The sequence below is a fragment of the Tachyglossus aculeatus genome, chromosome 17, assembly GCF_015852505.1.
Source record: "Tachyglossus aculeatus isolate mTacAcu1 chromosome 17, mTacAcu1.pri, whole genome shotgun sequence".
Taxonomy (NCBI): Eukaryota; Metazoa; Chordata; class Mammalia; order Monotremata; family Tachyglossidae; genus Tachyglossus; species Tachyglossus aculeatus.
Genome location: NC_052082.1, coordinates 47,567,969 through 47,583,805, shown reverse-complemented (window position 1 = coordinate 47,583,805; position 15,837 = coordinate 47,567,969). Strand labels below are relative to the sequence as shown.

General features: G+C 53.8%; 1 protein-coding gene across 2 annotated transcripts in view; it reads left to right on the top strand.

Moving 5' to 3' along the window:
* Window positions 1-15,578, top strand: part of AKAP1 (A-kinase anchoring protein 1) — a 34,921-nt gene extending 19,343 nt beyond the window's left edge. For both annotated transcript variants that reach the window (XM_038759535.1, XM_038759536.1), the window contains exons 2-11: window positions 2,190-3,831; window positions 5,927-6,060; window positions 8,104-8,230; window positions 9,130-9,257; window positions 10,924-11,101; window positions 12,703-12,853; window positions 13,198-13,265; window positions 13,648-13,721; window positions 13,914-13,979; window positions 14,264-15,578. In XM_038759535.1, the coding sequence (XP_038615463.1) occupies window positions 2,214-3,831; window positions 5,927-6,060; window positions 8,104-8,230; window positions 9,130-9,257; window positions 10,924-11,101; window positions 12,703-12,853; window positions 13,198-13,265; window positions 13,648-13,721; window positions 13,914-13,979; window positions 14,264-14,326 (2,607 nt within the window). In that variant the 5' untranslated portion in view covers window positions 2,190-2,213 and the 3' untranslated portion in view covers window positions 14,327-15,578. The remainder of the gene's footprint in view (window positions 1-2,189; window positions 3,832-5,926; window positions 6,061-8,103; window positions 8,231-9,129; window positions 9,258-10,923; window positions 11,102-12,702; window positions 12,854-13,197; window positions 13,266-13,647; window positions 13,722-13,913; window positions 13,980-14,263) is intronic.
* The last annotated feature ends 259 nt before the right edge of the window (window positions 15,579-15,837 follow it).

The window sequence follows — 15,837 nt, the reverse complement described above, 5'->3', positions numbered from 1 at the left end:
TGTGACCTTGGGCAAGTCGCTTAACTTTGTGTCTCAGTTTCCTCACCTGGAAAATGGCGATTCAGTGTCTAGTCTCCCTCCTGCTTTGACCTTGAGCCTCATGAAGGACAGGGACTGTCCAACCTGATGAACTTGTAGCTAGAGCAGACACATAGTAAGCACCTAAAATCCTTAATAGTAATCACGGGAATTGTTTTGTAAAGGGAGCCAGTTGTTTTGGAAGTTGAGCCCAGAGCACCGCGTTGAACTTCCTAAACGCTCTTGCTGGGCTTGTGAAGCACCAAGATGGCGGCGGCGGCAGCTGCTCCTTTTCTGTGGCATCAGACAACTGTTTAGCCCTGTATTTTAGCTCTCCAGGCTGTGAATTCCTCAGAGGGAGGGGGAGAGGCGTCCTTCTCTTCCCTTTTTTTTTTTTTTTATAAACTCCAGGCAAACGAGCAGATGAATAGTGTGACCGTCGGAGGCCTGCATGAGGCACAAGGCAGTGCCTTTAGATTCATGCAACTGTCTGGCAACTAGTCAGCAAAGCCTGATTTGGGAAATTGGGCAAATGGCCCTTCTAAAAATAAACGTCAGAGCTGAAATTGAAAGCAGTTCACTGCAGAACAGTCAAATAAGCCCCTAGTACAGTTGTGTGCACACAGTAAGTACCAGTGATGGGGAAACAGCTAAGCCTCCCCCACTCGACCTAGGGATGGGGGTTGGCGTCGTAGAGAAAAGTCTCCACGCTGGCGACTCCGAATGGTACGGCTCTGGATGGTTGTGCAGAGGAAATGACCGCTCTGTCTGGAGTTGGGCACATCCTCTGGTGAGTCTTTCTGACGTCTCTGGACCCAACTTTCAGAGGAGTATGTAAATTGTCCGTAGTCCCAGATGGAGACGAGAATCACCCCTCTGTGCACCTGCGCGGAAAGAGGGGGCCGAAGGGAAGCAAGGGTTTCTGGTTGCTTGGTACTGAGGCATGGTAGCCTTTTGGAGTGTTAGAGAAACCCTGGCTACTTCCCGAGTCTGGAGGATTTGGAAGCCAGAAACTAATTCTGAAGGGAGTTGCCAGGGTGGGCTATCTTTAACGCTGCAGTTGAGTTCTCTTCAGAACCGGTGGAGCCTATGAAGAATTTTTGCTTCGTTTAATGGTATTTAGGCATTTACTATGTGGCAGGCATTGGGGTAGCCACCAAATAGGTTGGGCCCAGCCCACGTCCCTCTTGGGGCTCTGTCTTAATCCCCATTTAACAGCAGAGGTAACTGAGGCAAAGAGAAGTGCCTTGCCCAAGGTCACACAGCCGACAAGTTGTAACTCTGCCCAGAATGGGTATCCTCAGAAAGCCTCAAGGTGAGGAGGATGGTGATGGCATCTCCTTATCAGGAACCCAAATGAGCCTCCACCCTGAGACTTGAGTATCGAGAACTTGTCAGGCGAGCTCTGTCGTGCTAGTGGCTTCTGCAGCGTCACTCTCGTTATTTGTTCCCACCGGGGCCCGGCGGCCAACAAGCAAGTAAGCAGGCAGGGGTGGGGTAAGGGCCACCTGGGGGCTCCTGGATTTCATGGGGGCTGAAGGGGTCGGCAGGAAGCAGCAGGCGTTGAAAAGGGGATTGGATCTGGGGGCGAGGGGGGCATCTCACTGGCAGTCTAATTGAATAGTGTGGAGAGCATGCTGAAAAAGGCTCGTCGACTTGAAGGGCTAAGTAGATTCATGTATTAGACGTGAGAGCAAGCATGCCGTGCAAAACGGAGACCCCAAGACTGAAGGCAGGCCGTCCTGCCCGCCCCAACCCAGGGTGGTGAAACACTCGTGTCTGCTGCCTAGTTTGGGTCCCAAAGTAAAACCCCATTTCCCGACTCCTTAATTCGATTCTCTTTAAGTAAGTCCGAGGCCTCCCCCAGGAGTGTATGGGGCCATTTTTTCTGCTGACAGTTCTTCTCGAAGAAAGCGACTCGGCCCCCACCTTTCTGAGTACCTCTTAAATGCTAGCTTCTTGGAGCTGTCTCTCAGCCAGTCAGATAAGCAGTGGGAAATGTATTATGTAAGGCAATGGGCAGTGAGGGAAAACAGATGGGGACTGGAGGCTTGTGGGGGGCTGGGGGGAGAAGGGACCACGTTGGCTTCCACCACCAGGTGAACTTCTTATGCCTTGTACCCCAGGTTCTTACCTGCCACTGACTGCTGCCCGTTTTGTATCTCCCACAGGTGTAGCCGCGGGAGGGGTCCAGGATGGCTTTCCGATTCCGCACCATCCTCCCCTACGCCTTGCCGGGAGTGCTGGCACTCATTGGCTGGTGGTGGTTTTTCTCTCGGAAAAAGGAGCGAGTCGGCAGTCACAACCAGCCGGTGAGGGTCGTGGCCGAAGATGTGCGAACGGGCGTGCCCATCGAGGAATCCCTCTCGGGGGAAGAAGCCGGCTGTGTCAGGGAGGCGCCTGTGCCGCCTGAAAAGCCAAGGCCCACAGGGGACAAGTCGTCCATAGAGCCTCTGACTCCCCTGCGGCCGTGGCAGTCGGCACCAGAGGTGCCGGATTCTTCTCCCGGCTTCCCAGGAGCGATGGGGACGCACGAGGACGACAGCCATCGGCTGGCAGTGGCCGGGTCCGGAGATGAAGCCAGGTCTGCTGCTGCTGTACAGAAATCTGTCTTCCCACCCGTCGGTGGCACGTGGCACCACCCCGGGACCGCAGACCTGACTGGGCCAGAGTCCACCTTCAGCAGAACCCCCGGGGAAGGTCGGCCAGTACGTCTGGAAACCGCTCCGATTTTACGTGGCTCCGAGGACAAGGTGGCAGAGGTGGAGGAAGCGGAAGGAACCGAAGTTACCATTACCGAAGGAGAGAGCGCTGCGTCCCAGACCTTCGGCATGCAGCAAGAGAGCAGCAGTGAAGCTCCTGGCCAAGCTGCCCTGAAGGAAGAGGAAGAGGAAGTGAAGGAGAAGGAGGAAGTGGAGCAGAGCCCCTTGCACAGGGCTGGACCAGCTCCGAGCAAAGAATGTCCAGCTGGGAATCTACTGAACAGCTTAATCGAGTTAAGCGGGACGGAGCTGCCCAGGCTGGAGGAACCCGGGCCGCCCCAGAGGGGAGGAGGCAGGTGGCCCGGGGAGAGGCCGGAGGAGGAGGAGGAGGAAGGTGAGCCGGCCCGGGGGCTGAGCCGAGGAGAGGACACGGAGAGCGACGAGAAGATCGAGCAGGCGGCCCTACAGATCATCTCCGACGTGATCTCGGCCGCGACGGAAGAAGTGCTGGCGGGCGCCGTGGGCGACCTCACAGACGGGCCGGGTCGGGCCTCGGACGGTCAGAGTGCCGGCCGCGACGAGGAGAGCGTTGCCTCAGCCAGCCGGAAACCTGCGCTGGGGCAGAGCACTGCGGGCCAGGGGAGGGGCAGCTGTGAGACTGCCGCTGCCCAAGACCCCCCTCTAGTCCCGACCGGCCCCCGGGAGCACAAGACGTACTCCAGCTGCCTGCAGCACGGCCTCCTGTCCAGCCCCATCTCGGGGGACCCAAAGGACCGCAAGCCAAAGAACTCGGCCCACCGGGTGCCCCCAACCCCCTCCCAGGGGGAGTCGTCTGAGGAGCCCGATATCGGGGCGGAAGACTCCGGGTGCAGCGCCTGCATGTCCGAGGACTGTCCCGGTGTCCCGTCAGCCGCCCCGCCCTCTGACCCCGTGGACGCCCCTGGGCTCGCAGACTCTTCTCTCGACCCAAACGCGGACCCCGACGACAAGCCGCCGGCCCCTCTCCGGGACAGTACTGTGCCCTTCAGCAATGGAGTGCTCAAGGGCGAACCTTCCGACTTAGGGCCCGAGGGTCGCTGGACCACCGAGGCGGAGGCAGATCAATCTGGAGGTAGGGATGCACTCGCCGGGCCGAGCATCTCAGACCGCAAGCCGGCCGGCTTCCGTGCTCCTCGGCCCTGGCGCGTTGCACGCGGTCCCTCCCGGTTGCCTGGACTCTTAACAGGCCGGGGCCCCGCCGGGTGCCCCTCCCCGCATTGTGAGGCTGTCTCCGGGAGGTTTGGGAGCGGTTGGGCTCGTCGAGGTGCTGCCATGGCTATCCTTACTCTTAATCTTGGGGAGGGAAGATGAGGAAAGGGCATCTCCCCACTCTTGTTCACCTGCTTCCCTTCTCCGAGAACCTTAAGGGGAAGACCCTTAACCAGCCACATAGCCAGTGGCCTTAGGCAGCTCTGGCCTCTTTTGTCCTTTCAATAATTATATGAAGTAGAAGAAAACATATTCTTCTCCCCCCATTTTACAGATGTGGAACGTAAGGCATGGAAGAAACTAGCACCCAGGCAACTTGACCCCCAGCCCTGTGCCCTCTGTACTAGACTGTGCTGCCTTAAGCAGGAGTTTGGGAAGCTTGCTGCCATCCTCATGCAGACTGGATTTTCATTTTGGGTTTCACCTGCTTTGAAGCTCACTCAAGGCCTGTGTAAACCCACAGAGCCCTCACTCCAATAGGCTCTGGTGGAACACGGTGGGATTTAAGGAGAAACTCTTCAGTGCGTAAATAGAGACCTGCCTTTGCCTAGTCAAACTCTCTCAGCTGCAGCTCTGGTCCCCAAGTCATGGGGCAGGGCCAAAGCCTAGGGAGCCAGGTGGGGAGGGAAGGAGGATGGAAACCACCCCCGGACCTGGATTTTAATCCTAGCTCAGTTACTTGTCTGCTGGGTCCTGCTGGGCAAGTGTATTCATTTTTCTGGACCTTGTTTTCCTCATCTGTAAAAGGGGAATTCAGTAATAATAATAATGGCATTTATTAAGCGCTTACTATGTGCAGAGCACTGTTCTAAGCGCTGGGGAGGTTACAAGGTGATGAGGTTGTCCCGCAGAGGGCTAACAGTCTTAATCCCCATTTTACAGATGAAGTAACTCAGGCCCAGAGAAGTGACTTGCCCAAAGTCACACAGCTGACAGTTGGCAGAGGCGGGATTTGAACTCATGACCTCTGACTCCAAAGCCCGTGCTCTTTCCACTGAACCACGCTGCTTCTTCCCTCTTAGACTGTGAGCCTCATGTGAAACGGGGTCCGTATCTGACCTGATTACCCTTGTAGCTACTCCAGTACGTGGCACGTATGAGCTCAGCAGTTCCCAACGTTATTATGCAGTCATCTTCCCCCTCTAGACTGTAAGCTCCTTGTGGGCATGGAGCATCTGCCAACTCTGTACTCTTCCAAGCACTCAACTTAGTACAGTACTCTGCACACAATAAGCATTTGATAAATACGATTGATTGGTCTTCCAGTAACGGCCCCACACATTCACTCACATATGGTCCGGTATGCTAGAGGCTGAAAGCAGCCAAAGGATGGGCACTACCTGTCCCTCTAGTCCGGCGGACAGAGGCCCCACTCTCTTGATTCCCAGAGTGGAGGCCAGGGTTTGGGGTGGGCCATCTCAGTTCTGGGCGGGTTTCACAAATTCCCCTTCTGTCTCACGTCCCTCCTTCTGCCTGCTCAACAGATAGCCCTCGAAGCTAATAACTGAGCGGCGGCTTGGCCGTCCTCGTTGGGGTAGCACACCTCGAGGGCCCTCTCTCGGGAGAGGTGGTTGTGATCCAACAGTCCAGTTGCTTCCAGGTGTCAAGCTAGCTAGGAACCCCAAGAAGACCAGCCCTCCCTCTTGAGAGGGCTGCTCTTAAACCAGATTGCCTCCCCGAAGCGGTTCAGCAGCAGCCCGTTTTGTGGCCCCTGCCCGTCCACCCTGGTCCCCTGAAGAACTGGGCTGTGTCTAGGAAGAACCAAGCTGAGGGGCTGCTGGTTGGCTTCACCAGCCTCAGCGGTGTCTCATCTACCAGAAAGCTCTCAGGCCTTGAAAGGACAGCCGCCCACTGAGAGCTGGATCCTCACCCCCGGTGGTGTCGGGGCGGCCCGGGACACAGCAAAAAGGAAGCTTTCCCTGCACCATATTTATCTCTCCCGCTTCCTTCCCCGGCAGGTTCGGACGTGAACAGCATGGATTCGGTGGACAGCGGCTGCGCCCTTGGGAAGACCGAGAGTCACCAGGGCTCCAAGGCAGGATCTGAGCCCACCAAGGCGGAGCTCACCGTGTGGGAGATTGAGGTGCCAAAGGTGAGCCACCCCGTGTCCTGCTCCCCTGTCTCCTTCACTCTCTGAGCTACTCGTCTGCTGTGTGACCTTCGGCAAGTCGCTTCTCTGTGCCTCAGTTACTCATCTGTAAAGTGGAGATTGAAACTGCGAACCTCATGTGGGACAGGGACTGTGTCCACCCTGATTAACTTGTGTCTACCCAGTGCTCTTTTTTTTTTTTAAATGGCATTTATTCAGTGCTTACTATGTGCAAACACTGTTCTAAGCACTGGGGAGGATACAAGGTGATCAGGTTGTCCCACTTGGGGCTCACAGTCTTAATCCCCATTTTACACACGTGGTAACTGAGGCACAGAGAAGTGACTTGCCCAAAGTCACACAGCCGACAGTTGGCAGAGCTGGGATTTGAACCCATGACCTCGCTTGCCATATAGCAATGAACAAGTATTTTTTTAAATTATTATTGTTATTATTATTATTACCCCTTCTCTTCCTTGCCCTTTACTCCTCCTTCCATTTCCGGGACTTTTTGTGCCTGCCAGGGGCTAGTTCTGGGGAGCCCTAGAGTCTCTGAAGATGCCAGGGTCACAACTTGGAGACACTAGGCAGGCCAGGACAACAGTGAGTCAATCAATCAATCAATCAATCAATCAATCGTATTTATTGAGCGCTTACTATGTGCAGAGCACTGTACTAAGCGCTTGGGAAGTACAAATTGGCATCACATAGAGACAGTCCCTACCCAACAGTGGGCTCACAGTCTAAAAGGGGCCTGTGAGTCGGCCTGTGACTACTAGACACGGCATCTTTGACTCATCCGAGTCAACCCCTGCAGAAGCCTGGCTGGAGCCAGTGGCCTTTTTGGCCTGGCTCGTGCTTTGAACCCTGATAGGCAGTTCTGCCCCTTGCCCAAAACCAATTTATTAGTTACCTCCTCTGTGAATGGTCTGCATCCGCATTTTAGAACTAATCCTTGAGGGATGCTGCCCCCAACCTGCTCTTCCTCACATTCTTTCTCTTCATCACCATGCCAGGTCTAGAGCGGGGATGCCTGTGGCCAGGAAAATCCCCAGCCTGGGCCATTCCTCTCCTTCTGTTATGGCATCATTTGGGCTAAACTGTGCCCGTCCCTGTGCCTGTAATGGAGGGTTGGTGCTAAATCTGGCTGATGTGTAGGTGGGGCAGTGGCCTGAGCGTGGGGAGGGCGGAGCAGAGAGTCCCATCCCTCAGGCCTGAAGTCTGACTTTTTTTGGATTTGTTCTGGGTGGTGACCTCGCCTGGGAGCCTTCCAGCACGCTTGATGGCAGTGAGTGCCCAGATTGGCCAACACATATATCCACGCTGCTACAAATGGGGTGGTAACCTCAGGCTATTAATCAGGTTCGCAGGCTTCTCTTCCATCGAATGAAGCTTTCCCTCCTGCTCCCGGGATTTCAGAGTTAGTATTTAGTAAGCACTTAATGTGTGCTGAGCACTGTACTAAGCACAGGGGAGAAGCGGGGAGAGGTTGGGTGTAGGTGGTGGTCTAATTACTGTTGACTCCCTCCTCTTTGGAGCGCAGTCTGCCTCAAACCTCGTGTCTTTGTGTCCGCCGTCTGGTTCAGGCACCTGTCCCGGACTTGGCTTTTTGTGCCTTCTATTCCCGGGAGACAAAATAGGAATGGGCTGCTTCATGGTCAGAGTAGGGCAAAGGAGACACGTGACCTCTGGCTTCTGACTTGGCGATTATACTCTTCTATGCCCAAGCAGCGTGGCTTAGTGGAGAGAGCACGTGCCTGAGAGTCAGGCGTTCTGATCCTGGCTCTGCCACTCGTCTGCTGGGCAAATCACTTTACATCTCTGTGCCTCAGTTCCCTCATCTCTAAAATGGGGGCTCAATACCTCTTTGCCCCTTCTCCTTAGATTGTGCGTACTGTATGGGAGAGGGACTGTGTCTGACCTGATTATTTCGTATCTTCCCCAGAGTTCAGAACAGTGCTTTGTACACAGTCAATTCTTAACAAATATCATTATTATTATTATTGTTACTACCCCTTTTCTTTCCCTCGCTTTTTTTTTTTAAAGCATTTAGTTGGTCGGCTAATTGGCAAGCAAGGAAGATACGTGAGCTTTCTGAAGCAAACTTCAGGTGCCAAGATTTATATCTCAACCCTTCCCTACACCCAGGATTTTCAGATCTGCCACATAGAAGGTCAGTGGGGTTTCTGTTCTGAAATGTCACGCCCTGCTCTTCAGCGTCGGTGTGCCCCATCTCTTGAAAACCCAGGCCTCCAGACTAGACCAGAGGAAGCTAGAAATAACAACACCCCTCTCTTCCCCAGGCATTCTTTGAGGAACTGTTTATTTTTATTTTAAAAGAAGAAAATCTCTTTGTTACCACACTCTGGGCTGCCACCACCTGGCAATGAATCTGGGACTGCCAAGATGTGGCCAGGCCAGCTGGCTTCCAAGACCCTTCCGTACTGTGGTCAGTTGGTGGGCCCACCTATTACTGCCATTATTGCTACACCTCTAATTGACCTTTAAAAGAATTCCGGGAGGCAGAATATGGAAAGGAAATCGAGTTTTCGGTCACCAGAGGCAGGATTCCTGTGAGTCCCACAAGAGACGGGGACTGTTTGTAATTCTCACCTGTGTATTCTCTCCCAGTGCTTAGTAGAGTTGGGGGGGCACATAGGCTTAATAATGCTATTAGTACTACTTTATCCACTTGCCTGCAGTGGGCTTGGCACACTCCTGGGCTTATGCTGTGGTTTCCTTGGCCTGCAGGAGCCCAATCCCTACATTCCTTAGGAGTTCACATCACTGGCTTAGCAATGGCATCTATTCCAGCACTTAGAACAGTGCTGTCTTTGCACATAGTAAGTGCTTAGTAAATGCCATCATTATTATTATTACTGGAAAAACTGTCTAGTTTTTAGAAGGGTCTCTATGGGCTCTGCTTCCCGAGGAACACTGCATTTGAAAGCCGAGTCCTTGGGTCTCCCATTCACTGAAGGATTCGGGTGGGGGGTTTTCTCGTTCCCCTGGGACGAGCGGGCCTGTTACTGTGGTGGGACGTCACTCCAGGGTGCTTTGTCTTCTCTTCAGGCTCTCAGCATCACGTGGATAAAGCACTAAACTTGATTGGCAAGAAGTTCAAGGAGCTGAACCTCACCAACATCTATGCCCCGCCCCCGCCTTCTCTGAACCTGCCTTCTCTTCCAATGACCTCCTGGGTAAGGGCTCCTTCCAAACACGAAGACTTTCCCCCTAAGGGGACCTGGGCGCAGCCAGGGCATTGGCAGGTGCAGTCCACAACCCCGAGTGGGGCCTCCTCACCCCTGGGTCTCTGCTCTGGAGAGAAACCTTGGCCAGGGCAGGCCTGGTTCTGCTACTGCGCCATCCACTTGTCCATCCTACTCTTCTGTCCTGGACTAAAGTGCACTAACACCCCGTAGTGGGAAAACACCAGTCCAGTGAAGCTACTGCCTGATGAGCTCCTGGACTCCCTCTTCCTTGCCCTAGTGCTCAGAAAACTGCCCTGGTCCCTGTTGTATTTCTACAGCCACCGCTTTCTCTCTCTCTCTGTTTCCTGCCGTCACTCAGCAGCGGTCTCCCTCGAGGTCCCCACAGCAGCCCTTGCTGGTCTTGCCTGAAGTGGCCTCCACGAGGCTGCCCCAACGCTTCACACCTGAACAGAGTGGCAAGGGTTCACTCTCCCGTTGGCCCTTTGCCAATCTGGCCAACCCAGGCAACCACTGGCAGAAGATGTCAGACTGATGCCCCCCCCCAGCCCCCAATTGGCACCTCTTGGGACTCCGTGTCTTGTTAGATGATGCATTTGATTTGGATCCCCCAGATATGCCGAAGGCAGAAGACCCCAAACCTAATCCCAATTAATGGACTTGCAGAGAAGTGTATATTTGTGACGGACCCAACTGCCCCCGGCCCACAGACCTCTGCTGGGGCGGAAACACTTACGGTCGCGGCTGTTCCATAATCCCTTCTCCCAGTTATGGAGTGACAGTTGCGTGGAGAAGCTGGTTTCTCCCCGTACCCCCTCAGTGGATGTTCTGAGAAAAGCTGGCTGGCTGGCTTCTTTTGAAATAACATCAGTCCTTCCCTCAGAGGGAAGCTTGGCTTGGCCCTGTGCCTGCTCATACTTTTTAATTAAATGGCTTTCACTGTTCTCTTCCATTGGCACTTAGTTTATTTAAGTGCCTGGGTAGAACCGATCAGTAAGCCTGTCCCTCAGCAGTCTGAAGACCAGTGCTGAGCTGACCGCTCCCCACCAGCACACAAGCTGGGCGGGAAGGCGAGTGAGTGAAGGAGGGGAGGAAAGAAATCTTAGTGGCCAAGAACTCCCCGGCCGAAGCAATGCTGGTTAGATTCTTAAGAGTGAGGACCAGTCTGAGCCGTCTTCCCACTTGCTGTGCTGGGCTGATCCCAGACCAGGATGCAGGACCGGAATAGCGGGGGGTCACCCCAAGTTTGGCATCTTCCACCCAATGCCACTATGGGGATCCCAGGTGGGTGGGTGAGTGGTTTCTGGGAAGTCAAGCTCTTGGGAGTTGCAGGAGAAGAGCCACCAAGCTGCCAAGAAACGAGGGGTCGCCCACCTACTGGGGTCTCCTCTGATGTGCACGACAGACGGGTGGGCTCCTGGTGCTACTTAGCTGTGCTGCTAATGCTGTGGGGAAATCCCACAAATCAAGACAGGCTATTTTTCCTCCATCTTAAGATGGTCTATCGCTGCTGCTGCTGCTGCAGCAGGGTCTCCAGAAGAAATGCAGTGGAGGCCCTGGGCCAGATATCACCTGGATCCTGGTCATTTCTGGGTAGCCTTAGCAGGGAAGCCTGAGATGGGAGGGAACTGACACGGCGCTCTCCTCCCCTTGGCAGCTCATGCTCCCGGACGGGGTCACCGTGGAGGTGATTGTGGTCAGTCAAGTGAACGCCGGCCACATGTTTGTCCAGCAGCACACGCACCCCACCTTTCACGCCCTGCGCAGCCTGGACCAGCAGATGTACCTCTGCTACTCTCAGCCGGGCATCCCCACCCTGCCCACCCCTGTGGAAGGCAAGTACCAGCTGGGTCGAGCGAGGCTCTGGTCCGGGGCCTCCAGGCCTCCTGTGTACGTGGGGCCCCTGACCTGGCCGAGGAGTGTCCGGGAGGCTGCAGGTGCAACGGACTGGCCCGGGGGGGGACTCTGGCCTGGGAGGGCCAAGAGAGCCCAGGCAATGTTGGCTCCCGCTCTGGGGAGGGTGGCTGTTTGGCTCTGCTCAGGCGGGAGGCTTGAGGTCTGAACGATCCGGGTTTAGTGCAGGCAGGGATTGGGACTCTGGTGTCCTTCCAACCCATTTTCTCCTCCTCCGTCCACTAGTCAGTCAGTTGTATTTCTTGAGCACTGTACAGAGCGCTTACTGTGCAGAGCGCTTGGGAAAGTACAGTATAACAATAAGTTACAGAAGGAGCTTACCGTCTAGAGGAGGAGACAGACATTGATGTAAATAAGTAACAGATCTGTACATAAGTACTGTGGGTGGCAGGAAAGTGAGCAGCAGCAGCAGCAGCTCTCCAGGCCCCATCCTTGGCTGCCCGCCCCGCCCAGCTGAAGGGAAGCTGGCCAGACCTTGGGAAGGGGATGACTGGTTCTGGACGCTGCAGGAGGGAGGCTGGTATGCTGTGTGACCTTGGACGAGTCACTTCACTTCCCTGGGCCTCAGTTCCCTCATCTGTAAAATGGGGATGAAGAGTGGGAGCCCCAAGTGGGACAGGAACTATGTCCAACCCGACTAATTGGTATCTATCCCGGCGCTTAGTACAGCATCTGGCACGTAGTAAGCGCTTAACAAATGCCATTATTATTATTATTATTATTATTAAGAATTGTGGTATTTGTTAAACACTTACTATGTGCAAAGCACTGTACTAAGCACTGGGGAGGATATAAGGAAGCAGCGTGGCTCAGTGGGAAGAGCACGGGCTTTGGAGTCAGAGGTCATGGGTTCGAATCCCTACTCCACCGCATTCATTCAATCGTATTGAGCGCTTACTGTGTGCAGAGCACTGTACTGAGCACTTGGGAGGTCCAAGTTGGCAACATCTAGAGACGGTCCCTACCCAACAGTGGGCTCACAGTCTAGAAGGGGGAAACAGACAACAAAACAAAACATATTAACATTAAGCGCTTACTATGTGCAAAGCACTGATCATATATATATATATATATATGCTTGTACATATTTATTACTCTATTTTACTTGTACATATCTATTCTATTTTATTTTGTTAATATGTTTGGTTTTGTTCTCTGCCTCCCCCTTCTAGACTGTGAGCCCACTGTTGGGTAGGGACTGTCTCTATATGTTGCCAACTTGTACTTCCCAAGCGCTTACTGTGTGCAGAGCACTGTACTAAGCACTCAATAAATATGATTGATTGATTGAGGCTGGGGGCTGACCTGGGCCGTGCCGGTGTCGTCTGTGACCTTTCTGGTGCCTTGGCCTGGCCCCGTCCAAGTTTAAGCCTGCTGAAGGGCAGGGAACATGTCATTCTGGCATTGCGTACTTCCAAATGGGTGCTCAAATGCTGCTGCTCTTAGGGAGGGAAACTGGGGCAGTAACCATGCTCATTCTCTCTCTCTCTCCCCCCCCCCCCCCAACCCCGCCGCTTGGCAGTGGGCGTGATCTGTGCAGCCCCTGGCGTGGACGGGGCCTGGTGGCGAGCCCAAGTTGTGGCATACTACAAAGACAGCAGCGAAGTTGAGATCCGCTACGTGGACTACGGCGGATACGAAAGAGTGAAAATTGAAATTCTTCGACAAATCAGGTCAGCCCCTTTCCTCTTTTCCCCCACCCGCGCTGGGGTCTTGTTTCGCAGCCACAGAGGTAGCCACTGGAAGAACCGAAGCTGCCGACACAGGGGACCCAGAGGTGGGCTTGGCCTGGAAGATAGTGCCCACATCTTGGTGGCCCCGAACCCCGTGACTGACAGGCGCCAGCCACAGCCGGTCAGGGCAGGGAGGCGGCTGTGCCATACCCACCCGGCCCCGCTGTTACCCGGGGTTGAGCTACCCTGGTCCTGTTTGGGTCTGCCCTTCCATCCCCCAGTGGCGAGCGTCGGGGTGAGAATTGAGACCCACACCCTTCAACTCTGGCTTTCGCACTTGGCAGGTCTGACTTTGTCACACTACCATTTCAAGGAGCAGAAGTCTTATTGGACGGTGTGGTGCCGCTTCAAGGTAATGGGGCTGTCTGCCTGCCCTTGGCTTTCCTTCTGAACCGCTTGTACCCTTTGGGCTGCGATCTCCTGGGAGGCCAGAGCATCTCCCCCGCATCCCCACACCCCCGTCGCTGCTACTCTGCCCCAGGCTCTGGGGCGGACCCCTTAATCTCTTGGAGGTCTAGGTAGGCACACTGTGGGCGGGAGGGAGGGGGCTGGGTTTCCTGCTGCCTTCAGCCACACTCCCAACCATAGGTGAACCTCTGGGTCAGCCGTGCTGTTCACTGAACACGCCCTCCCGCCAGCCCAATATGTGGGGATCCCTGTCCCTTTCCTGAAAGCTTCCCGACTCAGCCCCACCTTCAAGCCTGACCGGTTCTGTTCTGGCTCTCCTCCCCAAGACGAAGACCGCTTCTCATCGGAAGCTGATGCGGCTGTGATCGAGATGACCCGAGGCACAGCTCTCCTTGCCCAGGTACGGTGGGGCGAGGGAAGGAGGGGTGATTCTGGGTCTAGGGAGTCCCCTGGCTGGCCCCGCCCCGCCACATATATACGCACACACACACAGCTCAGCTTGGGCTTCAAAATCTCTGGGCTCTTGGAGCCGTCTCCGGTACCAGGTGCTTCTCTGCCGCGGTCTCCTGAGGCGTGTTTTCTGGTCTTCCAGGTTACAAACTATGACAGTGCCACGGGCCTGCCTTTCATACAGCTGTGGAGCATGATCGGAGAGGAGGTATGGATCACTCTGTCCGTCTGACCCCGGCTCTGTCTACCTCCACTCCTTTTCCTTCCCCAAATTGGTTTTTGCCACTTTAAAACCAAAGCTTCAGCTGGGCTTTCTGACCCGGTAGTGGCACTATCAATGGGGAAACCGTTCAGGGATTTCAGCTCCTTTTCAACTCTTCATTCAGAAACTGGACGCGGGTTGTCGGGTCTGGGCCCCCACCCTCCGTGATGATCGGAGTAGTGACTTGTTTCCTGATACTTGACTTACCCCACCTCTCTCTCGTGCTCTAGGTGCTGTCTATAAACCGGACTCTGGTGGAAAGAGGATTTGCTCAGTGGGTAGACAGCTACTAGCCAAGCCTCTGCACCCCCACTAAACCCCCTTCTTGCACTGTCTTAGAATTGGGCTTGGCAGTCAGAGAGCGTACGGTCACATCGCATTACCGAACACTGGCCTCCCCCAAGGAGTTGCTTCCTTTTTGCCATACTGTGTTCACTTTAAGAAGACATACCTCATCTACATAAGGCAGGGAATTCTCTTTTTAAAAAAAAGCCATAAAATGGTAGCTTTACAGCCTCCTCTCCCTACTGGAGTTCCAACCGTTTAAAAAAAAAAAAGGCAAAAAAAACCCCCACACAAAGTAAAACTTCAAATAGGTTATTTATTCCGGTTATCCCAATATGAAATGTGGCTGGCTCCTTCTTAAAGATCTAGTAGATCTGGTTGACACAGGTGCAGATGAGGATTGATTTTTTTTTTTTTTCTTCTAAACTTGCTGCCTCAAGATCAAACCTCACTGGTGTCATTAGCTTGTCATAGCCTGTGGGGGTTTTTTTGTTGTTGTTGTTCTTTTAAGCGTGTTGATCTCCCAGTACCAATCAACCCAGGCAAGTTCCACCCATGGCAATGAACCACTGAAGGCACCTCAACCACTCAGCCCACAGAAAAGCGTGTGGCTTCACACAGACCTGCCCGGGGAGAGCAGGCATTTTCCCCCACCCCAAACACTGCCAAGCCCAATTGTAACCTGTAACCATTTTCTATCTGTGCAAAGTCTGTAAATATATATAAAAAAAAAATCATTGTAATATTTTGTACAAGAGAAACACTGGAAACAAAGGGAATTCAAGTCTTTTTCACACCAAATGTCATCGGGGCAGTAGAAACGGTTTGTGCGGCGGGGCAACTGACCCTTTTCTGAGCCTGTGGTCTAGCGGTCGCTCCCGGGCGTGGAACGGGGGCCGGGCCCGGCTCTACGGTAGGTATGACCGGGGATCAAGGCGTTCTTTGTTACCTGGCTGTACAGATCTGTAAAAAGTAACAGAAGGCGTTAATATTGCAGTGGTGTGGGGTTTTTGTTTTTTTTTGATTAAATTAATCTTGCTCTTTTTAGATCGGTATCAAATGTGCAATTTAAAATTGTTAAAAGGTAATTTAAGCTTAACTTAAAAGTTCTATAAAAAAAAAAACTGACTTGTAACAGCTGTGCATGTGAACCTGTGTATTGAATGGGGCGGAGCCTCCCCGCACAACAACTGCGTAATGATCAGCAAGAGCCACTGGTGGCAGAAACAAAGTCCCCTGCCCGGGGTGGGGGGACTAGAAAGGGGGTGAGGTTGGGCCCGGGCCCTCGTTCCAGTTCTCGGAACACCCTCTTTGTGCACCCTTGTGGGTTTTTGTTCGTTTTAGGTTTTTTTTTTAATGATATTAAGTGTTTACACTGTACTGAGGACTGGAGTACATCCAAACTAAAGATTGGACACAGTCCCTATCCCCATTTTATAGATGAGGTAACTGAGCCCCAGAGAAGGTTGTGACTTGCCCATGCTCGCACGGCAAACAAGGACCAGAGCCGGGATTAGAT